The following is a 25,928-nucleotide window of genomic DNA, read 5'->3' as shown; positions in this document are numbered from 1 at the left end:
CGGCCCGTAGTCAAAATCTGATAAAGCCAGGCCAAGGCAATCAATAGGGAGCAGCGTTCTGCAAAAGCTAATTCAGGTTCATTACGGATCATCTTGGACTGAGGCAATTATAACTGTCTGCTTTTCTCGAAAGGACCAAGTTTGAGTATTGGATTACAACGACCACAATTTCAGAACGGATTAGAAAAGCGTTATTGAAATCCTGAAGCTGCACTATTATTGTAGCAGCTCATTATTAGATGGCATAACAGAAATGCAAGTCTGATAGAAAGGACCTAGAATGTCTCCCCTCCCACCCCTTCTGGAACTGGTTTGGGCCCACAGTTTATCACATATAAAAGCTAAGCGTGTGTGAAGGCTCCTTTCACAGTAATTGGCCGAGGGGTTGACGAAGCGCCGCCAGGCTCGAGCCCCAGATCCTCGGAGACGTGAAAGCCGAGCCGCTCCAAGGAGAAGGAAAAGGAAGAGACGGCAAACAGACTCTCTTTTCCCCTTGTAATCTCTGCAGATTAAACGTGTTGCCTGGCTGCAGGTGAAAAATGTGGCGAGAGATGCTTCCCCATCGACGTAGCACCCGGGGGCACGTCTCTGCCAAATGCTAAGAGGGCTAAAGGCGGCGCGTCGCGCTTGGGTACGAGGTCGGATTAGGATAGACACAGATTGGACATCGGGCTCCCAGGAGGTGGTGGAAATCTGTTATTTTAAGGAGGCGAGCTCAAAGACGGAGGAGGAAGAGAAAGCAAGCGTGGCTTCCACTGGGAATCTGTAAAAACTTTGCTACGCAGCCGATAAAACTCCATAAAGATGTCATCTAATTGCTGCCATTAATAACTATTTAACTTAAAGCTATTAAGACAAAACTCTCGACACGTCTGTAACGATTCTGTTCTCGTATTTGACTTAAATCAGGTTTCACTGTTCCCACCTGACAGGGGACGTATTTTCAAGCTCATGCATAAAGCTAGCGCTACAAACGCGAGGCTCCCCCCGGGGGGGGGGGGGGGGGGGGGGGGGGGGGGGTAAGTGTGAAGGTTTAGCACATGTTCTGTAGCATCGCGCGATGCTGATAAAGTACGAATGCGTTTCCCGCATTGACTCGCGGAGTCCCTGAAGGTTACGGCCATCGCCGCGTTAGAGCCGGCAATCAAAAATGCCGACAGCTTATTGGACTAGTTATTGATTACCCTGTGTAGCCGTGCTTGCTTTAATATCATGCCGCTGATAAGGCGGGGCTGGAATAATCTTCAGTTATAATAAGGAACACAAATATTGCTGGGATTATTGGATTTTAGTGGATAGCGGCTGTGTAATGGCCTTAGCCCCCCCCCCAAAAAGTAATGAATGTGCATGTGTCAATGTCGAAAGGGCCATCTCACAGTACGTGTTGTGCCTTCCTGAGAAGGCCCGCTGTAATATTTACCGCCATGGATGCTACCGAAGAGAATTTCACCGCTAATGATTGGGGGTTTTTTCTAACACGGTTTTTCTCAGTGATTTCATTTCCCCCGTGAACGACATGCTGAACCCCAGGAAGCATTGCGACGCTACAGCGGCCCACCACCAAAAAAAAAGCACACGCCTCAATGGAAATGCAGATGAAGAAAAAGATAAGTTGTTGGCATTTAGTTACCTTTTTGTTCCACTTCTATTTTTAGGCATGAAGAGGAGGGAAAGAAAGAGAACAATAAAGAACAGATTATTGACATGTCGAAAAGTCTGTTAAAAAAAACGCGGCGTCGGGTTAGTCGATGCGCAAAAAACAATTCAGCTCTGAGGCTTCAGGAAGGAGAAAAGAAACACACACAAACACACAGGAAAAAAGACAGAATCATCACTCTGGAATTACAAATATCGTTTGTGCTAATAAGCAAACAGATTTCGACAGCGCAACTTTTTCGACCCTCGCATGCAAATTTCACACTGCGGACTCAATTTGTGGACTAAACAGACCGTATATTTTCACTTACCTGTCTAAAATGATAGAAGACAGCCAGTAGTGTGAAATCATTTCCATCGCCTAACACGGACTGAGGCCTATAAATAAAGCTGAATTAACGGGCTTGATTGACGTTCGGGCCGGCAGGACCAGCTGCTGCAGCGACGGGAAACTCTGCATTTACACATTTAATGAGCTCGAACAAAACCGTCACTAATTTGAAGTTGTGACCGACTGACAAATGCGATTATTGTTCAATGTTCCGGCTCTATATCTATCTCCATTAACTGGATATATGTAGCTTATTAGCTGCTAAATGCTACGCTACGCTCACCAGTGACTCGCCTGCCCCCCCCCCTTGCTGCTGCTGCTGGGAGAACGGTTGAACCCAAACTGGGCTCAAGCAAAGTAATTCAATCCATTGCTAGTATATATATACATATATATAGTATTTTTTTTTATGTCTGACCTCGATTATGAGACGTGAACTGCAGCAGATGAAGTGAAATGTGAGAGCGCTCTCGATTCTGCAGCACAAAAAAAAGCTACTGTGGCTATTTCATCTTCACTCTCGCCACAATATATGAATGACATTCTCAACTGGACAACATTTTGATGTCAGTCGTGCTATTTGCTGCCCCCCCCCAGTAATCCTGGTTCTAATAAGAAAGGATTAACCTCTTTTACCAGGGCTTACAAGACTCCCCTGCTCCAAATGGAGAGTGCAGCAGAGTGAGTTAGGGGAGGTCGGTGGGTAGGTGAGGGAGGGATGAAGTTGGAACGCTGGGGAAGTTATTAGAGAAAAGGGGGGGGGGGGACACACCGATGCAGGGCACTGAACCAATCACAAACAGCGAGTGAGGTGGGGCTGTGTCAGGTGAAGGGCCTCGGCTTCGTTGTCTGGTCCAGCATGACGCCTCATCAGCAGGAAACTGTCCAGTTGTCACGGCAACGCAAGAAGTCCACGCAGAGCCGGAGCGACGGTAGCTCCGGGCTACGTCTGAATCATCATGACCCAATCATCAATAACTCAACACTAAACATGGACCCTATAGAACAAATCAAAGTAAACAACCAACCCCCCCCCCCCAATCAAAGGCTCTAGAGCACGGGGGGGAGGCCGGCGCTCCCCGATAGCTAACAGTGGCGAGGAGGGTAATGATCTGTAGAGAAACGCATTAGCGGGGGGGGGAGCGGTGTATGATGTAATCGCTGGAGGAGATGGTGGGAGAAAGGGAGGGAAGGATCCGGATGAAGTCCCTGACAAGGAAACACGCCACTCCCGGCTGTCGTGGACGTCCCGGCCCTGAAGCTTGACCAGAGGTCGTCGTCGTCCCCCCCCCCCAACCGCCCAATCACTCAAACTAATTTGTTCAGGTCACGTCTCTTTACATCTCAGAACACGAGTCTCGGAAGTCCACCAGTTAACGGACTATCCCGTCTGAATAGCGAACGCCTTCCAACGCAGCCGAGAAGCCGCTCCGCATCCGTCCACCCGCCGAGCGCCTCCCAATGCCGGGACCTTTGCACGGATGCGACCTCATCATGGGAGCGGCAGCTGTATGGATTCCATTTGAATAATTAACGCTTCCCAAATTCACACTAATGGCTGAGAGGTATCGGAATGGTATCATTAGCCGCTAATAGAGATTCATGGATGCAATATTTTTTGCAACCCTCCTCCTCCTCCTTTCTCTCTACCAAGGAGTTGCAGCGTGCGGGGCCCCTTAACTCCATCCCATCAGCTTTTTAATTAATGACGCAAATTATGGGGCTTTGAATAGCATGTGCCTAAGGATGGGGGGGGGGGGGGTGCAGGCTCCCATCCTTCTCTTTCCTCGTATGTCCTCTTCATTTCCTTCATTTCCATCCCTATCATTTCCCACAGTCGGCGCTCATAAGTCTCTCATTCCGTCATTACATCTTCCATTTCTCCGACCGCTTGTCTGCTATCCCCCCCCCCCCCCCCCCCCCTGTGTCTGCATCGCTTTCCCTCTCCTCCTGCTGGGAGGCCGCTATGATGCATTATAACCTTGACGACGCCGGATGCGCGCGCTTGTCATGTAATGTGTGTTCTCTCCCTTTGAGGGACAGGTGCGAGGGACTTGGCGCCGGCCCCAACCCGTTTCCCAAGTGGGACCGACCCGGCGGTGGGAGGGGAGGTGAAGAGTGCGGCAGAGGAAAAACAAAATTAAATGGCTTTTTTTTTTTTTTTGGTGCAACACGGCTGCAACTGGAGCAGAAATAACCTAATTGCTGCTCCTGAAATATGTCTTGATTTTCAAGGACCTTGAAATTATGGAGTGGGAAAAGAAGGATGGGGCAACGGTGGAGTGGGGGGGGGGGTTAGTCTGGTGTGTGTCTGGATGTGGCGGCGCACGAGCGAACAAAGAGGAAAATGGAAAAAGCAGCTTTGATTAGTAGGGTGATCATTAAAGGGAGAGACCCCCCGAAGAGACCGATCTCTAATTAGTGCTATATCCTCGACACTTGGCACCCCGACGAGTGTGTGTGTGTGTGTGTGCGTGCGTGTGCGTGTGAAGCAGAGATACAATCTATGCCCGCGTTATATAAATGGAAGTGTTTACGAACATCACTAGAAGCTTGTTAAACTTGCAGAAGGAAACAAGGAAGATCTTATACAGAACAAGAACGTGACAGATTACAGCAGTTTATTCAGCTATTAGCGGGGGGGAGGGGGGGGGCAGTTCCTACATGTCCAGTCACCCCTTTAACACTGCTATTTATCCACACTGGTAATCACAACGCGTTTTCTGGGGGGCCGATTGTTAAATCACGCCTGCGAAACAATCCACTTTTGCATCGCCGCAAATTTCATCATGTGATTAGAAAAGGTTTTCCACCGACAACGCCAGGTTGAAGCCGGCGAGCGAGATCCGGAGAAGACGGTTGGGTCGACTCCCGCTTCCCAGCGGAATCTGGGAGCTGAACTTCCACGCCATCTGATTAGCAGATTTTCCGATAACTTCAAATGGAGTGGATCTACTCTTCGGGAAGCTTAAGATTAACCGGGGCAAAGAGAGCTGCCGAGACGCTTCGAAGTTCACCGGAGGGATTCTCCCCCCCCCTTCCTGGTCGACACAGGTGGCGCAGGACGGCCGCTGGAATCACAGCCCGCTCTTCAGGCGATGGCCATCGATTTCACCGTTTCACCTGCCAATGCAAAAAGGACAGGCCGAACGGCAGCAGGTGCCGAGTGGGACACGCCAAACCAATCTCCTCCGTCGTTTGGTGAGGAGCCACGTTGATCCGACAGCAAAGGCGGTTCCCGCTCCCCTCTCCTAATACCGGAGCCGTTTTCCAACAATTGAGCAGATTCTTCCATGTTTCATATTCGCAGCCTTTCATTTACTCTCCTCAGAGACGCCCAAAACAAACAGCGACCACGTCACGCCCCTTGTATCGGGCCCGGTATCAAACAGAAGACGCGGCTCGTTGACGTCGATGATTAGCATTCAGAATTAGCATTGATGAAACGTCATTCCCGACGCCGTGCACGGCCTATCGCGTGAAAATGAGGTCTTAGAAGGAAAAGGGGATACGTACTGAAGGGCACGCATTCGTACTGGACCTCCAGATATTTGTAGGTTCCGGGGCAGGGGTCGGGAAACACGTCCGGTCCGGCCACCACGGCGCACTGGGTCCGATTGTTGCACCTGGAAAGAGAAAAGAAAGACGTCATCGTCTTTCATTAAATCCCACGTATCCGAGCAACAGCGCAGTCTAGCCATTCCTAACAGGAAGTGCGCGTTGCAGGCTGGGGAGGCGGGCTCCGGCAGTTATTGGCTTTTTCTCCGGCAGTGGGAAGTTATTGGCGACTCGGCTGCTTCGGCTTCCCCGACTTTCTACAAAGTGACTCTGGTGGTTCTCCGAGACGACGTTAAGATCCGAGAAATTATTTTATTTTGAATTTGCATTTTATTTTACGTTTCCCAAAGCAACATTTATTCTGAGGACGGAGGGGAGCTTAAAGTCTGACCTGCTTAAAAACCAAAGATGGTGAAATTAACTCTAGATTTAAGGTTCAGGAGCTGCAATCACGGCTGACGTCCTCGTCCTGATGAAGGGTTCGACACCACAGCCGGGCTTTTAACCACGTACGGGTCGCCTCTTCCTTCAGAATGATGGATGGCGCTGGGGGCGGTGACAGCAAGGAGGGGGGCGGACCCATTCAACCGGGTGCGAAGTCGGCTTGGCTATGAAATGTAGGTCTTCATTAAAAAGAAACACACAACCGAGGCCGCCGGTGGCGTTTCCGTGTGCCTTTGTGTTTTTTGGCAGTCATCAATCAAGCCGCCGCTTCGTATGCACAAGGAGCCGCTCGTCCGACGTAATAGCAGCACTTATCTCACGACGTTAACTCTTAAACGTTGTGACAAGTATCGATCGGTCCGTGCGGCGCGTCCGCCTGCCAAAAACGGAACGCCGCGGATGAAGGTCGGACGCAGTCGCTCGCCGGGCGATGTCCACCGGTCCTGATGCTGCGAGCCGCGGCGTCCGTCAGACCCACGCTCGTTTAAAAAAGTCTCGTGAAGGTCAAGGCGAGGATCCGACGCGGTGATTCATACGGATTCGCTACACCTTAATTAACATTGATCGGCTGCCGACTAATCAATCGAACCAGTGAGGGACAAGCAGAGCGGGGCCCCGTCTCATTTCAAGTGGACTCGGTAATGAGATATGGTCCGCCGGGCCCCCCCCCACACACCCCCATCGCCCTCTGCCAGTCATTCAATCACCCACTCCAGTCAGCTGTCTGCTCGCCTGTCCACGCCGACAAAGAGTTAATTCCCAGGAGGTAAATGCCACTCAAATAAATAAGGGGTCGACCCCCATGAAAGTGAGGAACAATTACAGAGGCAGGCTCCTGGTCTCCGGCCACTTCCTGTTTACTGCCCGGGTCTGACTGATTCCGTTCGGGGCTCAGATGGTAATAAGCAAGCGAGAACACGAGATGAGATGGAAGCGCCACAAAGGATTAGGAGAGAGAGGCCGGAGGAGGACAAGTCCTCGGTGGCGTCCCGCTCGGCCCCCGTTCTGAGACCACAACAGAAGTTACACAAGGATTAAAATCTGGAATTTTAATCACAGTTGGGAATAATTCCCTCTTGAGGGATTAAAAATAACGTCGCATTTAACGTGGATTGCAAACTTAATCGCAGCCTTAACGTTTATATCTTGACCCACATTCAAAAATCCCTTTTAAAAAAGTTAAAAGAAAGAAAAAGAAAGAAATGTCCTGTTTTGTTCACCATCAGCTTCAGGAGGGATCTGGAAAGAGGGAATCAGACGAAGCCGGAGAAATAATCACATCTTTATTCCTGCTGTTTGCTCTAACCGGAAGATTAGAGCTCAGACTGCCAGCTGACGAGGGGCGAGAGCTCTACGCAGGCACAAACGGGTAATGACTCTAATCGCCGGAGATTGGGTCGAAGCCCATCCCGTCTGCTGACCACCGACGCCAGGTGGGGGGGGGGGGGGGGGTAGACCAATCAGCGGCGCTTCTTTTCTGTCACGCAAGATCTCCACCAGAAGAAATCAAATCACACGAGACCGCTTCACAGACGTTACCTGCATCGCGTTACGACGGAGACGGTTTGTCCCGCCGGCCGTGGGACAAACCGTCTCCGCAGTCTCTCTGCAGCTCCGAGTGTGTTTGATTAAAAACGTCCTATCAGGGAGAGCAAACGCTCAAGAGCAAACACGCAGGAAGCGCGGACGGGCTGCCGTTAGCCTGGGCCGCGTGCACACGGCGGCGCCTGGTTGTGCACACGTGTGTGTGTGTGTGTGTGTGCGCGCGTCAGGTTGCGAGACAGGGAGGGAGCAGGGTAAAGATGTAGCCCCGCCCCTCCGTCGGGACCCATTACGCTTCAGTGATGCTCTTTCCCGGCTGCAGGCCGCAGAATCCGCCTCTTCCCATTCGGCCCGTCTTCTGGCGCAGGAAAAGAAACACGACAACCTTTAAACCTTTAAAGAAAGCCTTGAGGAAATGATACGAGAGGCCTTGAGAGGGGCGGAGACACCGTGGCGCCCGCGTGTTCGCCGTTAAAGAGGAATCTGTGGAGAGTCGCTCTCATCGGTTGAAGCCGGCGTGGAACGGAGTTCGGAAAGGAGCGACACGTGCAAGAGGCTGCTATAGAACGCCGCCTTTAGAAGCCGCCGCCCATCCTGCCAGGGAGCGCCGGGACTCCATTCAGACCGAAGCCCGCGTGGCGTGCAAACGCCTCGCTAGCAGGAGGAGGTTGAAAGGCGGGTCCGACCTGGAAGTGCACCTTCACGCTGCGATGTCGGTGTCGGGTTTCACAAGGACACAACCTTAAACACGCCCCCGAACCTCCAGGGTGCATTCCTACTCAAACGCAGAGCTGCTTCGCACTTAGACGCAGCCATATATTCCAAGTGCATGCTGGGAAATGACCTCTAACGGGACTCCAGGTGTTATTCTGAAAGCAACGGCTTGTTTCCGAAACACCGGCGAGGAGGCGGAATGAATATATGTACGCGCGCAGCATAAACACAACGGCCGAGCGTGGGCGATAAGGACTGTTAAAGCGCGCTTAAATCCAAACGCCATTTCACCGACAGCGCTCAAAATCCGACGAGCACGCCGGGGACGGCGCCCGAGTGCAAGACGAAGAGCGGCGTGGAAAAGTTGCACCTGGCTGGTGGGCGGCGACGCCAACGTGCGGGAAAACATCAAGTCCTGTCGCACCATTGTCTTCATCATCAGCGATATAATCGCTATGGAAGGTCAAACAAAGGTCAGGATTGGTCGCCTCGACGGCACCGAAGGCGTGGCGAGCTCGACCACCGTTTTCTTTTCTTTTTTTAATGTCTCCTCATTCTTCTTAGTTATTCGTCCAGATTAGAGTCTTTCCTGGGAACGTTCGCACGACACCCAAAGCAACAACAACCTGAGACGACCCGGATCCGGAGATTCGATCCAGAAAAGGCTTCGAGGGGAACCACAGAAAGGGGGGGGGGGATTTATATGGCTTCATCTATTAAGTCCTCCGTTCGGCTGCACTCCAGAAGAGTGTTTGATAAACACTTTCACTGCGAGCTGCGGGTGAACGCTCCCCCACTGCAAGGTTCTGGAACGGGAAAAGGGAATACCGGGCTCGTTTCCCGCCCGCAGTGACGGATGGGACGAGCACAAACACCGGTCCAAACATTTTCCTTCTATTATTACATTCCCCGCTTCATCCCGGCGACAACAAATCCCTTCTCGTAATGATTTTTGTTTTCTCCGACTCCCGTCGTTATCTCGTTTGGCGATCGATAATTCATTGACAAGTGAAATGAAATGAAATCAAATGCTTTTTTTTTTTTTATTATTATTCAGCGAGGCAGAGGAGGGCGGAGTTACAATCCTCCAGCGATGGCTGTGATGAGCATCGCGTCCGATGAGGAACCTATTGACCTCGGGTCTGCAGGTGTTCTCAGGTACGATCAAACTACAGAAGAAGAAGACAAGCCAGCGGTGGAGCGGCGAGGGTTCAAAATATTTGGAGGCGAATAGGAAGAAAACATTTCTTGGTTCCATCTGTGGCTGCTGGGATTTAAAAAATAGAAAAAGAAAATCGTTTGATTGGTCGAAAAGGGAGACAACCCTCCGAGCTCCTCCGCAGATGTTTCCTTTCCACCGCCAAACTCCGAACCGCCCCGCGGAGAAGCCGATCGCCGCTATTTATCCGAGACGCGTGACGGTTTGGAAAACCACTGTGATTCATCGGCGCGAGTTTTAAATCGGACTCCTGCGGATCGAACTTCAGGCCTCTTTGAAATTAATCCAAGGTATTAGATGATGTAATTTTGATTCTCCGCCTGAAAGGTCAATCCGTGAGTCTGCACATGTTGTCGGCATCTATCTGGCTGCACGCTCCGGTATTTCATTAGAGTTTGAATCTGGCATGTGCTGGCGGTGGGGTGGGGGGGTGGGGGGGGGGCGTCAATCCTCACCTGCTGACAAAGAGATAAAAGCCTTCCGATACTAAAATTCTGATTCATCACTTCTGTCACCTCTGGAAACAAGACAGGTCTAATCTCCAGGAACGTAAATCCCGACAACCGAAGGGTCTCCCCGGGCACCTGAAAGGGAGGGGGGGGGGATGAAATGTGCAATAACTTCATGAATCGATTTGTTCTGTGGGTGAGGCTCACTCGCCAGGGTCTGCCCCCCCCCCCCACACCCCCACCGGTCTAATGATTTACGATATCTGGGATGAATTTTTCTATTCTTGCCAAACAAATGCTGCGCCACGTCTTCCTGCCGAGGTTTGATTTATCCTCCCGCGATGGCCCCCTGCTGGAGATATGCGATGATTACGGGCGCGGCGCGAGGTGTGAACCCGTGGATGAGTTGAAGTGCCGCGCGTGGGCGCCGTGCATCCCTGCAGGCAGGCTCGATCTTTGCACAGAGTAAAGGAATCCATCCTGAAATATTCCAGCGAGCCGATGAGTTCCTGACCGGGGGGGGGGTTCACCTTCTGTGGCGTTCCCGCTGCGATCTCTAGAGCATCCCCGGCGAGCGGCCGATTCATCGCTCAGACACCCAGCGGTGCCGCCGCTGAGCCGGCCGTGTGACAGACGGATGAGGAACAAAGGCGGGGAAGCAGAAATCCAGACTCCCGGGTTCGGCGGCGACGCACCAACGGGAGCGTCCAGGAGCGTGCACGGCCGCGTGCGCGTGCACGGCAACAACAAAGAGATTCGACTCCGATCTAAAATACGGGGATTTGTTGAGGTTTAGCTAAACGAAGAATAAGAAGCGATCACGCAGATGTATTTATAATCTACACACAAATCAATAAGCGCACTGTATCACTGACCCCCCCCCCCCCCCATGGTTCTCTCTCTCTCTCTCTCCCCCGAGCACAAAGACCGCCACACACAAACACCGAGGCCTGCCTTTAAGCACACATTTTTCATTTCCAGTCGCCGTCGCCATGGTAACCTCCAATGTCCGGCTTAAGCCAGTATGTGCCTTCCAGCGCTTTCCTTCTTCAAAGCTCTTTTTCAAAGCCTCAAAACCACATCGCTGCGCCGACGGCCGCGGTCGCTCGCCGCTCGGAGGCGTGTCCTCTCCATTTCAGGGGTGTGAGTCCAAAAGGGAAATAATGATATGATTTAGTCATAAATAAACCTCGTGATGCAAAACAAAGCTTTTGGTTACTTGACCCACCCCGTGTTCAAAGACAGTTACCTCCGTTACCACGGGAGGAGCAGCTGGAGCGGCGGTAGAATACTCCTGTGTTGACCGATCAATGAGAACCCCCCCCCTCCCCCCCGACCTTCAGCGTTCGCATCTCAATAACGAAAGACAAGCCTGACCCGGCTCTACGAGGGGCGGGGTCAGGCCTCCATGGCTCGACGAGGGTCCAGAGCAGCATCAGCATGCAGGGAAGCACCGCGGGTCTTAAGGAATCGCCCTGAAGGAAGCAGGGTTGGGATTAAGGGCTCGCTCTCGACTGGACTCTCTCATCCCGCGTGTCGATACGGCCGCGGCGCCGTCAGCCGCGGCTTAAGGCTGAGACGAAAGTAATTTACTGGCCACGCGGCTCTCAATACGACATGCATCATTCATGCCGACGGTTGGGACTGCATGCTCTGCATCGGCAAGGCGCCCCCCCGTCGCACACCTGGAGACGATTCGAACGCCATCCGTGAACGTCGACGCCCATCGGGGATGCAGCCAATCGTTTCTCTCCTCATCTTTTATTCTGCTCGGCGTGCACTCTGATGAATCGACTCGTTTTTATGTCAATGAATCGCACGCCGAGTAGATCTGGTACTTTGCTGCCCCCCCCCCCGGATCGGCACGCTCCCGAGGACAGGGACAGGATGCACCGAGACAAGATGGAGTTCTGTCCCCGTCCTCGTATTTCACCCCACTGTCCCGTTGAATTCGTCAAGGCAGGCCGAGACATTTAGCTGTCTTTTAACTCTTCTTCCATCCCAGCAGGTCTGCAGAGACTCAGGCCCGGGGGGGGGGGGGGTGGGGGGGAGGAGTCACATCCGGGTGGAAGGCGGCTGGGTCTCGAACGTGTCACCTTGCCTGTTTCTGCTTGGCTTGCTTCCACACTGCGGACGGTTTCGGTGTCGACGTTTGTTCGTAGCAGAAGGAACGCTTTGACAGCTTTTTGGAACGCTGCCGTCGCACGCGTAAAATATGTCGCCTCAAATTCCGTCATTTCTCGAGCGCGTCGTGATACGGAGCCAGCCTCGCGAAGGAGGAGTCGTAGGGTCGGCGTGCTAAAGCCAGGCCTGACCCCCTGATGATTACTTCTTCTTCTTCTGTGGAGAGGACAGCAGAAGGCGGACCGAGCGGCGGGTTTCGGGTTTGCGTCAACAAGACTTTCAAAAAGAGTCAGATCAAGTTCCTGGCAAAGGCAAATTCAAAATTCTAATCCAAACACCAGCAGATGCCCGAGCTGCGGGAGGAAAGCCTCTCAAACAGCTGATGTGAAGTCAATTCAACTTTTCAAGGTGACACGAGGACGCCGATTGTGCGGCGACAGCATCAGCGGGCAGAAATGAAAAGAGGAGGCAGCATCAGTCAGAATGTTTTATCTCTGCCGTCTTCCTTCAAACAGGAAAACATCCTCGCGCCTTCCCTTCAAGCCTTCATCACGTCCTCCCCCCGCCCCCCCCGCCCCTCATGACGCAGGTACAGATTACATCCACAATAAAAGTTTTAGCTGTTTTATTGTCCTGTCATTTCAGTCAAAAATCCAGATGAAGGATTGTCAAAGAGAGAATTAGCGGAGCAAAATGCTTCCCGTCTTTTACACCAGACAGACAGAATTGCTGTTTTATGACTTCAAGAACTTGAAGAAAAAAAAAAGAGCTACCTGTTAGCCCTTTCGAGGGGATATTTTGTTAAGTTTTTAATTGCTTTGAGTCACAAAACTTTCTCTTTACTGACCCCTGAACCAGTCCAATCGAAGGGGCAAGGGACGCTAAATGAAACCGGTGTTTTGTCATGGGAACTATCAAGTCACACAAGACAAGAGCAGACGTAGTGTTTCTATATGGAATATAGGATATGTATAATGTTCAAGACGAAAAAAAAAAAAAAAACCTCCATGAATATTCAGCTGTTTGAGCGAGATCAAAGGGAATTATGGAACCGTTCCATGAAAGTGATTTTGTGAGTGTCATCAGTTTCAAAGCTGAAACTGATGACACATTTTAGCTTTCTACTTCCCACAAACACGCAAGAGAGTCCAGCAGGTGAAGATCAAACAGGGGAGGGAGGGGGGGGGGGATTGCACTTAATTAGCATTTTAATTATTTCAACTTTCCATACGCTTTAAATAACAAGATAACGTAGTGAAGCAGCAAGATTCTGGGGAAGTTCTTGTCTTTGAAAGTTTCTCTTTTCGGTACTCAACATGGGACACCCTCAGCACAACTGTGCAAGCGGCGCCGGAGTAGTTTTAGGGGCGGGGCAGAGACCGAACCGGAGCACGATTCCGTGCTGCAACGCCAAGAGCAAATAATGAGGATTCATCCAAGTGACTTCAGACGCTACGAATTACTGATGACCTCGGCGTAAAAAAAAAAAGGATGCACAGATGGTTTAATTAAATTCTAAAGTCAATGACATTCAAGTGAGTTCCGTTTGGTAAACATTTTTTCGTGTGTGCGTTCTCATTAATGGACGGGACGCGGGCAGCTGTGAGACGTCTTTATGAACCAAGCGCAGCAGGGCAACTTCATTGCACGATTAAATCTCCTGATAAGCCAACGGGATTGGTCAGGATCCAGTGATAATTAATGCTCTCCGTTCTCCTGTTCATCCTTAAGGTCACTCACAGCGGTTCGGAGGAAAGAAGCCGCCTTTTCTGTCAAATCCTTCCATCGCAGATGACGAAAACCTTTACTTCAGAAGCCCAAAGTTTCATTTCTGTCTATTTTGGGGAGTTTTTATGTGCATTTTTTGTACTTTTTTCAAACCTCCATTCTTTTTAAAGATATGCCGATTTCGATATCGATCACCACGGGAACAACTAGCCAACCCAAAGCCGGTGTGACTAGCTAAAGCTCAGCAATTACTCTTCAGCTGCACACGACCCTGGGGTGGAATGAATTCTATTTTGATGCTTGGCGATTGGCGAGTTCGATTCAATTAGATCAAGCTAATTTCATGTGCAGCGACATCCCCAGCGCTGCCAAAAAAAAAAAACCCGAGAGCGAGGCGGAGAGAGAGATGTTTACAAGATGGTAAAAAACAGAGAATTGCACAATAATCCTGTTTACGTGGCCAGCGAGAGAGGGTGCTTCCACTTAAAGAGGAACCGCCTCGTTTATTACAGTCATCATCCCTGCTGCCATTTTAAACGCCTTCCAGTGATTAATGAAATAAATACAAAGGGCAGCTTCGCCGGATGCGTGGAAGAGGAGGCGGCGACTCGTACAGATGGTGGATTTCGGTTGAAGACGGGTGGGAAACAAACAACCCAGAGATGGGGGGGGGATTTATACTTAAAATTTGAAGATCCTGCAAAAAAAAAAAAAAAAGACTAAATACAAACAACTCAATGTTTTTGCATAAAACTGGAACTTTATTTTATCTCGTGTCCTATTTTTGTGCACCAACTAGAGGACTATTCTTTCTTTGTCGTTGCTATCTTACCCCCAATTCATGTACGGTATCCCCCGAATTGCAGATGTTAATGCGAAGTACAGCCAACGGAGGGAACTTGCTTGTGGTGATGAAAGATCCACGGGAGGTTTTTGAAACTTTTCCCAAAAATAAGCCATGAATCAACATCAAAGGAAGCCGTTTTTATCTCGGGGAAGAGATGATGAACGGCCAAGAAAGTTTCTAAAGGTCAGAGAGACTTGCGTGGCCTCTCTCCGGCGGTGGGTTAAAAAAATAAAATAAAAATGATCTGGCGCTTCAGAGCAGAGGGAAGAGATAGAGCGGTAGACATCAAGTGCGTATGTTGCCTACTCCCACCTGCCAATTAAAAAAAGGGAGAGGCAGAAAAATAGGTGAACAAGGATGAAAGACTATGGAGAGTAGAGAAGGGCAACTATCAGACAGTGGGGTGGAAACTGCCCCTTCGCCTCCCTGCTCTGACTAGCCACCTGCTCCCGTCTGAATTAGGCCTTTCTTTACGAGTTTGCACTCCTCCCAGTGAAACTCACTCCCCCTCGTTGACAAATGGACTGATCCTCAACGCCGTGTTTAGTGAGCCGCCGCCGTGGCGGCAATTAATCTAACACCAAAGGAGCCGACAACCAGAGAGAGGCTTCCCGAGGGCGATATGAAGGCGGGGGGGATACGGAATAACATTTTATTTTAGGACTTCCCAACTTCTGGATCCGTTGGTCTACGAGGCATTCAGCTTAGAGATCCAAAAACGGACACAGTTCCGGTCGATTCCGACCGCAGGCTGCCGGGAGTCAGTCCTCCCGCTTTCATCTCCATCCGCTGGGAGACACCCAACCGATTCACAATGGGTAGACGTCCTGAACCCCCCCCCCCCACCACCACCACCACCTAATCACCGCGGAGTCTTGCACGGCCATGTCTGGAGACCCCGGGTTACTGAACGAGCCGCCGGGTTGAAATTGACACCAACTAATTGGCCCACATCTCTAGAAGTAGCAGCAATTGTGGATCGTTCACACATAATCGCGTGCGACAGCGATTTCGTTACAATCTGCCAAATGGAAGCTTTAAATTCCGCATGATATTTGCACATCAAACATGCAAGTCGAGCATTAATGCATCCAGTTAAATGTTCTCTGGAGTAATTGTCTATTTTGGGTCTTTCGGGGTCACACTATTCTCGTTCTGTTCGTGATCATTTCTTCATTCGTAACTTTATTCATCTTGTTATTTAATGTCAAGTGTAATTATGAGCATGCAAGCGCTGCAAAATGCTGGTAATCGGGACAAAACTAGGAATACGTGTCTAAAGATGGCGGGCCGCTGTCTCCCGAGTTAAGCTGCTCAGAATTACAAGGTAAGCTTTTGTAAATGCCTTTTTTTTTTTGGTGACAGGGCTCCTAGTTTTTTTTTCTTGCCAGAACCCCCCCCCCCCCACCATCCTGTCTGAGATGAGGGGGATTTAAATGAAGATGGGTTTCAGAACCCACGGGTATTCTTCGCTTAATCCTGCTCTCCCACTAAAACAAACATCTCATCAAATCCTCCAAACTCTAAAATAGGGTCAGAAGCCGAGGATAATGAAAAGTGGAACGTATGGGAAAGATCATCGGCGAAGACGGAAGGATCCTCCCATCTGCTTCCTCCGCTTCTTTATCCCTCAATTATTTCATCCCAGTCAAAAGCGTGTTTTCATATCTGACGGTGGGGGGGGGGGGGGTCGTTTTTTTCTCTCGCGTTCCAGCCGAAGTAAATAACGACCTGGAATCACATAAAACGCCACGACAGCAGGCGTGGTGAAATGTCAGCCGCCACGAGGCCGGGCAAGTTCAAATCACAGGTGGGGCTAATTCCGCTTCATTGTTCTCACGAGACTCATCAAGCAGCGGTGTCTATTAACCTTCGTCATTAGCGTGCGCTGGCGTCAACGCTAAAATACCGGAAGGCTAAAGTAATGTTTTTGTTCTTCTTTGCTCCTTGAAATGGCACGAGATGGGGGGGGGGGGGGGGGTAATAAAAGTGAGAGGTGCGTTGCATGTAGAAGGTTGCTCTTCCCTGACCTGCTTTTCTCCTTCAGGGGTCATTCACAAGCGAGCTACGATGCTATCAGCTGTCCCGCACGGCGCCCGCCGAGGTCTACCGAGATACAAGCTGATATATCGCTTTGATATGGGCTGTAATTACGGGCCGTGAAGGCCACATCGCTTCGGGCAGAGGAGAAGGGGAACACACACACACACACACACACACACACTCTTCCCTGATGAGAATTGGATCACTATTGTTTGATAGCACGAGTGCCCGGCTTGACAAACGGTACAGCCTCAAGGGATGGTTTGCAAAACCCGCCGGCTTGCAGCGGGCGCATGCAGGCCTCGCTAACGGGCCGCAAAACGAAGCTAAATTAACCCTCGCCTAGCGTCTGCCAGCTACAGCATCGTCAGCCTCCCGCAAAAAACGACACCACCTATGTGCGCCGTGTTTACCCAGAGGCCGGAGATTCTGCACAGCCTGAATGTTCAACGCACAAAGAGAGCCGTTCACTCTGAGATGCATTAGAGCACTCGCGGGCTCAGTGGCGTGCTATCACTCAGGGGCGGCGCTCACTTAGGAGACCATAATGGAAGCAAACACCTTGCACAAGTAGAGCGCACGCCATGCTAAGGGTGCTAAACTGGAAGAGGTAGCACTTGGGCTCGATGGCTGAATATCAATGGGACATTCTTTGGGGCTGGGAGAGCATGGGGGGGCGTGGGGGGGGTTGAGACATCTAAACGTATATTAGCAGCTAGCGGGAGCCGGCGACATGGCCTCTTCCAATGCTCCCTTTGTACGGAGGGGAGGCGCTTTTAATTCCATCCCAGCAGGCCTCAGGTGTGAATTATAGCATCTCTGCTCGATGATGTTTTCAAGAGTCTCCCAACAAACAAATCTCTCAGAGTCAATTACTTAACAGCATGAAATGTGTCTGGCTGCGTGTAAGCGTGGAAATATTCCGTTACTCCGAACAGGGCTGCTCGATGTTCCCACTCGTAAACACATCCGACTTATTTCACTTTGACTAATTGGTTGAACTCCGTGTCGCTTTTCCTCGGACGGCGCTGTAAATATTTCAAACGTTCACGTCTCGCATTTACGTCGCCGTCAAACGGAGAGACGTCGCCGTTGGCCGCAAGCGCCTTCGCTTGGAGTTAAAGGCGTGATGCGGCAGAGTCCGACATTAAAATGTCTGAGGCAACTTTTGCCGTTTATCGTAACCGTCCAGAGGGCAATAATTACATCCTATAAATACGGCAAGTTCTGTGGTTGTGTTTAAGCTACCGGTATGTCGTTAAAAACACGACAAAAAAGTCATTCCAAGTAAACTCCCCCCTTTTGGTTTCAGCTGGTCCTCACCTCTGAGACATGATCTTGTATGCGTCCGGCAGGTAACACCGCGTGTTCTCCATCTGTGCCGGGTCCGCGTCGCAGATCTTGTCGTCGGTCCGGCCGTAGTTGGCGCTCTCGATCATGATGACGTCCGTGCCCGGGCATCGTAGCTCGATGGGGTAGCTCTCGCACGACAGCTCCCTCCTCACCACCGCCATGGGGACGGGCGCCCGGCTGAAGGCTGCGGAGCGGGTAGAGGAGAAACATTAGCAATGACGATTTCTCTTCGGTTGAAGAACTTTGCAAAAAGAAAAAAAGAAAACTGCGTTACTCTCAAAAGGAGAAGACGAGGACTGCTGGGAAGACTCGAAATCAAAAGGCCCGACTTCGAGACACACGAGAATAGGTCGCCACCTCTGGTCGAGAGCACGTAGGCGGACAGGACGCTAGCTGGTGGTTCGGCGTGGGAGGACGGCACCAAAGGGAACGCTCGATACGCCGAGGGTTCTGGTTATAGCGGGCGCGAGACCAACACAGATCAAACGGAAAGGCGTCGCCCCGGTGTTTGGATTATGCCGTGAGAGAATAAACCTTCGTTACACAAGCGCCCGAGTGAGAAATTAGTCCGACTGAAAAGCGGAGACAAAGAAATCAGGGCAGAGCGCCTGCAAATTACCCTCCAGAAAGGAGTCTAGAAATAATCAGAGCGCATGCACACACAGCATGCCTGCAGAGGGTCACACTCGGTATAGGTGGGGGGCGGGGGGGGGGGGGGTCACAACGAGACCAGACGAGTCGTGTGTTTACACCAAGAATAAAAAATGAGCAACAAATGCAAACACTGGACTGAGTGACTGTCGGAGGTCTGCAGCCGTTCTGGACTTCTATAAACATCCTTCCAGACCCGAGAGCCGGCGCCGAGAAAACGTTCAACCAAAGAAAGGCTCAGTTCCGGTGATCTGTGTCTCAGGCATTAAAACACGAAAATAAACATAAAGATGTCGAATCTGAGGTTTCTCTGACAAAAACCGAGAACAAAAAAAAACACAAGAAAGACCCGCAGTGAAATAAAAACAGGATAAGAAGCGCCTCATTATCGTGTCATTAATTTGGTCTCACACATCAGTCAAGCCTCAACAGCAGCAAAGCACGCTTGCAATTGAAACATCACAGATTGAAATAATTCTGGTGATGAAAGCCATCAATTATCTTCATTTTAACGAGAACATTTATTCCACCCCCTAAAAAGTGCTGGTTTGGGTATCACCCGACGTCTTTGAAGCGGAGCGCCGCTGAGAAAATGGGAAAATGGGACACAGACAGACGAATTGAGATGGATTTTTTACTGATGTGTCCAAAACGGATCATTTTGCCGCTGTTATTGATTTTGTCATGCTTTTGTGTTCCACCTCTTTGTAAGATTTTTTACTCAAGGTGGCGAAAGAAAGAAAAAAGCTAAAAATAATAATAATCAGAGTGCAAAAAATCGGAATGGCGTTCCCAAAGAAGCACGGAGAACAGCGAGTGTGATGGCGCCAACGTGGGTCAATGCACGCCAGCGATGTCTCAGGTTACCCGGCTCGTCAACAACTGCAGCGTAATTACACTTGGGCTCATCGGCGGTTATTGATCGGACTCGTATGTCGCGGTCGGTTTCCGGGCCCACTCCCACGTCCGCCTGCACACATCCGATCAAAAGCCATGTTCTATCAAATGGATATTTAAGGAGGAGTACGCAATGTGGATCCCGTTTCCCTGCTGAACGAGGAGGCGAAACAGGAAGGAGTTTGTCAGAAGAGCATTTTCAATCACGATGCTCTCAAGTGACAGAATTGGAAAATAAATGCTTTTTAAAAAATGCAATCACTCAACAAAAAGGGCAACAGAAAGGTCGGAGAGAAAAATGTTTGTTTGGAAAATAACGCCCCCCCACACTTCCACACCCCTGCAGAGCTTTTGAGAAAAAAAAACCACAGAAAGGATTCCATTATTCTCTTTTGTTCCGAGCCTTGATTGGTTTCACCTCCGTGATGGATTTAATTGCGAGCAGAGCGATAAATATTCCCGTGGCAAAGCGGCGTTCCCGTTTTAGCTCAATGATACAAAGTGAAGTGCTTCTCTGGTACCGCCGGATGCTGAAGTGCAGACAGAGCGGGAGTAACAATGACATTTAAAAGTCATCATTAGCGACAAAGTCGGGGCCTTGGGCAGCTTGTATGTCATTTCAGCTCTCAAGGAAAACGTGTCGCAGAGAAGGACTTAAGGTCAAAACCACGGCACGTAATTACAACGAGTCTGATTCAATGAGCTGCCGCCGCCGATAAACACACGTCGGGGGGGGGGGGGTTGTGACAGCTCTCGACAAGAGAGTCCCAGGCTTCGACGTTTGCTCGCACACGCTGAATAATTTTCCAATAAATAATAATGCTGTCTGCAAGTAGGCAGCTGGAAAGTCAGGCAATCTGCCCAATCTAAGACTGTAGAAAATGGGGCTCTCAGATTCTGCAGCAGATAACGGGAGATGAAAAGTTAATGTGTGTGACAGACAGAGACCGAGAGGGCGGGGGTGGGGGGGGGGCTTCATTGGATTAATGTGAGATAGATGGAACAGAGCGAAGAAGACGGCGAGGGAGCTGATGTCGCCGTTTCCATCGAGAATCGCTGGATTGGTGGGGGGGGGGGGGGGGGGGGATCTGGCCCCCAGAAGCTGGTGATTAATTAGCGCATGAATCTAGATGCTGTTTATTTGATTAGACCAACCAGGAGCCTGTCTCGCCCACTTCCTGGTTTGCAACAAATGACTTTTCTTACGTCATGTGCCAGGAAGGGGGGAGAAACCTTGCGGTTGCGACGCGGGGAACAAGAGTATTTTCAATAATGCATGAAGGATTATTTATCTTGAAGGTAGAAACAGTTCAAATTGTTCTCCCCAAGTAAAGTTTGTTTGCAGATGGCCACGGGCGAGCAAAAATCTCCAGGAACGTCGCCGTTGAAGAACTGCACAGATAAAGTAAGAGGGAGAGCCATTAATAAAACAAAGTTAGCGCTTTATGAGATCAATCCGCAGCTTCCAGGCGGCTTATTCTCCCTTGCTTGCGTTGGCAAAGGTGACTTCTGAAGTTTTACACGCTTTGATGAAATAAGTCATCTCGATGATGATCCTGCACCTCCGGAATGATAAATTCATGAGCGGACGACGGGACCGGGTCGTAATAAACTCCTCAAATCCACTTGATGGCTTCCGACACACTGACCGATGATGCTGCTGGCTTCAATTAGCATTAGTCATTATGACAGGACACAGACGCGCGTTCAGAGATGTGTTTTTCTTCGACTTGCATTTGCCGACACAAATTTGAACACATTAATTGGCAACGCATCACGATTGATGGGTTTACCCCCCCCCCCGCCGGCCGCCAACGTGCAAACGCAAGTTTTAAACCGTCAATCAAGCTGCCAGCGATGCCTAAGGGGGAAATTAGCTCTTCAATGTTAGCAAATGAGTTCAGAAGACTGGAGGCTTTATGCAACTTTCACGCTGCGGAAGTAAAAAAAAAAAGACTTTCAGCAGTGCCGCGGCGACCTTTAACCTATAACTGTGATCCGCACTCTCCCTCTGCGACCCCCCCCCCACCTCAACTATGACATCATGTTATGAAAGATAAGGGAGCCCCCCCCCATCAAGGTCTTATGTTTTAAACCACTTTAGTGTACAAATTACAGCATTAGTTTCTCAGGTCAAATTAAGTGTTAATTTCGTCAGCTATTCGCTAAATTAGTCAACAGTGTCCTTTTAAAAAAAAGAAAGTAGCTGACGGAAATGTTCTGTTGATTTAATTATCTTTTAGTCCAAAGTGAGATTTGTCTTTTTGTCATTAAAACATTCCTTTTTTTATTTTATTCTTATTTCATGACCTGATTACGTCAAGAAAACTTGAGCCACGTTTAAGAATGAATTTTGGTTGCTTTGACCACAAGAGCTCTAATTAAAATAATAAGTACAGTGACTCTGAGAGACTGCAGCCATCCTGAGGGAAACTTTGAGACGGTTAGATTAGCCTTTAGCCGCTAGCGTAAGACAGCTATGGCCTCCGCTGGAACCAGGCACAGGCCTCCAAAAGCCACGAGAACACAATATCTGCATTGTAATTTTTCTAGAAACAGTTTTGCTTCTTCAAAAGTTGAAATAGTGGGTAAACGCTGCAGTGCGCATGCCAAGCCACTAGCCGGCAGTGTAACTTTTCACAGTCAACATGAGAACACACCAGCGTTTATTCTGAGGACATAAAAAATGTCCCTTCAGGTGGGCGTGAGAAAAGTTCATTTTTATTATTTTTGCCGGATTGAAAAAGCGCATTAGTCATTTCCTAACTTTCGCTGCAGCTTGTCCCGCTTCCTTTCAGGAATGTGCCGTTTGGCACCAGCCAGAGGTGAGTCGTCGGCGTTGACAGCCGGCTGGCGTTCATTCGGCTCACGTCTGACTGTTTTTCCGACTTCCTTCACTTTCACCTCCTCCCCCTCAGTCCCGTAAGCCACCCACCTGTGGCGTCATCACCCGCGGGGGGGGCATCTCCACATAGGCTAATGTACCCTTGGCTCCCCCCTGCTGTACTGCTGTACTTCGCTTCTTGGCCTACAATCAACACGATCACACATCCACCCCCAGCCGCACTCGAACACGCCTCCCACAGCGAGCGTGACTCAGCGCCGCAACGCGTGACCCGAACGTAATTGAGGTCAAAGAAGAGAAACAATAGAGAGACTTTTGTCTTGTGCGGGGGGGAAGGAGGTCTCTTCCTCTTCCTCTCTCTCTCTCTCTCTCTCTCTCTCTTCTTTTAACGCAACATCATCAGACGGGTGATGCTTAACGGCGCGCTGGAGCGGAGGCTCGTCTAAGTTTAGCACGCCGAACTGAGACAAAGTGCCGCGCAAACCGTGCTAAGCCAAGCCTCCCAGGAAACGGAGGTTAATCGGTGTCGAGACAAAGAAAACAATGAAGCAGAGCGGCGCAGAGAAGCAACACTAAAACAAAAGCACGCTTACTGAAGGGAACAATTTGGAATCAGCGGATCGGTGGCGCTAATTGCACATTTGATGCGAGGAAATTGTTGAAAGTGCACCGCCGTCCTTCATGACAAGAAGGACGTTTTGGTTTTTTTGGCATCAATTTCTTGCCTGGTGCGATCACGCCGATCAAGAATCTGACTAACGGACGCAAGTCTAAGCAAAGACGTGAGAACCAGTCAGCCTAGAGGCAATTATGTGTTATTATTTTAATAAATAACACGGTAATGAAAGAAAAATGGTGTAAAACTACCAGAGCATTTCTCAAGTTGCAGGAGGAGCGTATTTATAAACCACTGGGGATTCTGGGAGTTCTGATTTTATTCCATAATAATTAAACAGAATGTACATGCATGTTTCAGTTTTGGTATAAAATCCGACAACACATTTTTTGAACAAAAACTCTGAATTTCTTTGCCCTGAAAACGAGGAGACGGGTAGTTCTTCCCGTCTTTGATTCTGTCTGAAGGGAAGCTTGAGGATATTCTTACTGTCGTCGTACTAATTAGACAGCTGACACGCCGCAGAATAAAGACAAGTCACATCAGGACATTCTAGATACGCTAACTATGAATTTGTTGGGAGGCTGATATACAAACAAAACAACATCGATTTACTTCTAAACCCAAAACAAGAGAAGAAGGCTGGTAAACCAATTTTCATAAAACAGCAGATTGTTTGTTGCTGAAATATTGAGAAAATTCCTTTTCTCTTTGCCGAGAAGGCTGCATGAAAAATTAGACCAAAGTGGGAAGGACGAACATTTTTCAATTTCTCACGATTGCCAGACAAAAAAACGGAGGAAATTGGAAACTCGCTACTTCACACGGCATCCTTGTGTGAAGCCGTTTCCTTTTCTATTTCATCAAAAGCATCCCGTCATTGCGGTGATTTGTTTTCCACATGCAGAACGTGTTCGGAAATAAACCAGAGTCGGTCCTCGGTTCCTTCCGTACTCCTGCGAGCGCCGTTCCTGCGGCGGTGTAATATCCGAGGGGCAAAACGAGGATGAATTAATGCCTATTAAAGCTCAGCGCTGTAGAGTTTACTTACATAATGAAGAACAAAAACGCATTAAAATGGCAACATTTTCAATGCTTTTCGGGTAACAAAAATAATCACTTATTCCTGATTCACATTTAATTCGCGCCGGTTGAGAAATATTCATCATTTCAAGCTCGGGCAACATTTAATAATCACAGGCCGGAAGCATCCGAGCTAATTGTCACTTTTCCGTCGGATGATAAAATCGAGCTGAAGCAAAAAAAAGGGTGGGTTTGCCCTACATACGATAAAAACCCCAAAGGGTGGCACCTGTGATGTGGTGGGTGGCATCGGCAGATGAAGAGCCGTCTGTATCTGCACTGAAACGCAACCCACTACGTTTGTTACCTCCCCTGTGGTTTGTCATCTTGCATACGATGTGTACATGCCCAGTTTAATACATTATGCATCAGACGGGGGGGTGGGGGGGCTTCTCCCTGGGGAATATTGCTATTTGCTGCAGACATCTACGCCATCTGAATCAAGGATGGCAATTTTCACATCACCCTCCTTGGTGCTTCGGTTGCTTCTCCCTGAGCTACATTCAGCGATATGTCAATCGTCTGGCGTCGTCGCCGGCGTCCTGCGGGACGTCCTTTCATTGGACGCGTTCTGTGGCAGGTGTAAATCTTTCAGTGGGCAGGAAGCTGCGCCGCGGTTAACGTTAACACGACGCCAGGGCGAGAAGAAAAGGAAGCAGAAGTGGGCACCAAAAGGAAACGTGTGGGCGACGCCGTCGCCGATCCAAAGGTGGATTTGTGAAAGGAAGAGAAGAAGGGAAAAGCAATGGAAAAAGAAAACAACAACAAAAAGTTGTCAGTGGAAGGAAACGGGCACAAAAGATAAAATGTTGATGTTGAAGATGAAGTGGAAGCGTTGCTCGAACCACCCACGGCGTGAGAACTAATCTCACTCCACATGCGAGCCTGGGTGGCTACGCTACATTCGAGCCGCCGCGGCTACGATGATCTCCTTTGATCGCCCGTATTCAAAATGACAGGCATCAGACATGAACTCATTGTGCGGAGATAAGAGCGCTGAAAGCGCACAAAGGAGCACGGATGCAGGTTTACCATAAATCGAATCATCTCGCCGCAGCTCTCAACGGCCGGCGTGCCGGCGTCTCACCTGCAAAACGTTCAGCTAAATACGCCACACATTGTTTCACGCAAGATTTAAGGGATGCGGTGCACGATAGAAAATCACAATGCACAACGTTTGCTCCTCAATAGAGCAGCTAATGTATTTAGTAAGACCGAGACTCTGAGACCCCCCCCCCCCCCCCAAAGCTGCAAATAAATGCAAGGCCACATTCTTCACAACCAGTGTTGTTCACAGTAAAAACATTTGGGAGCAGCACATTCGTTAATTAGGAGACTAGGATCAGTGATTAGCGTCAGCGGCTAACTTAAGGCTAATTAAAATCCGGCTGCATTAACTGCTTAAAGTTGAATTACGAAGTAATAGCCAAAGCTAAAATGCATGCATTATATATATATATATTATTTTTTTACAGATTTTCTATAGATTTGAAGTACTTCCATTTAATTCTACTCAATTATGAGCCACATGTGAACTCCAGATCTCTCACTGAGGAGTACAAAATACCCACAAGTGCTAACATGCAGCTGAAAAATCTGCACAGCGGGCCGATAAAAACAGCAGGCCGGGTTGTCGGATGCCGTCGCTCGCCCAGGAAGCACATCGCGAGCACGACCTATCCTGTTTCAGCCTTTTTACTCAGTCCATCTCCTGGCAGAGCAAGAGGAGTATTATCACAGTGAAAAACGATCTCCTTCCACCCCTCCCTGCTCCTCCTGCCACCAAATGAGGGGGCAGTGATAACGAAGGCAGGATATGTGTGTGTGT

The 25,928-nt window shown here is 49.6% G+C and overlaps 1 protein-coding gene across 1 annotated transcript in view; it reads right to left on the bottom strand.

Annotated features, from left to right (window-relative positions):
• The window catches only part of LOC137911466 (adhesion G protein-coupled receptor L3), a 68,538-nt gene extending 49,127 nt beyond the window's left edge, over positions 1–19,411 (bottom strand). The window contains exons 1-4 of the mRNA XM_068755840.1: positions 19,375–19,411; positions 17,979–18,201; positions 5,504–5,613; positions 1,631–1,645 (exon numbers count right to left, since the gene is read on the bottom strand). Of these exons, the coding sequence (XP_068611941.1) occupies positions 1,631–1,645; positions 5,504–5,613; positions 17,979–18,169 (316 nt within the window). The 5' untranslated portion in view covers positions 18,170–18,201; positions 19,375–19,411. The remainder of the gene's footprint in view (positions 1–1,630; positions 1,646–5,503; positions 5,614–17,978; positions 18,202–19,374) is intronic.
• Positions 19,412–25,928: the final 6,517 nt, after the last annotated feature.

Source organism: Brachionichthys hirsutus, chromosome 23 (assembly GCF_040956055.1).
Source record: "Brachionichthys hirsutus isolate HB-005 chromosome 23, CSIRO-AGI_Bhir_v1, whole genome shotgun sequence".
In the NCBI taxonomy this organism is placed as follows: Eukaryota; Metazoa; Chordata; class Actinopteri; order Lophiiformes; family Brachionichthyidae; genus Brachionichthys; species Brachionichthys hirsutus.
The sequence above is the reverse complement of the archived record's forward strand: the minus strand, read 5'-3'. Positions and strand labels throughout refer to the sequence as shown.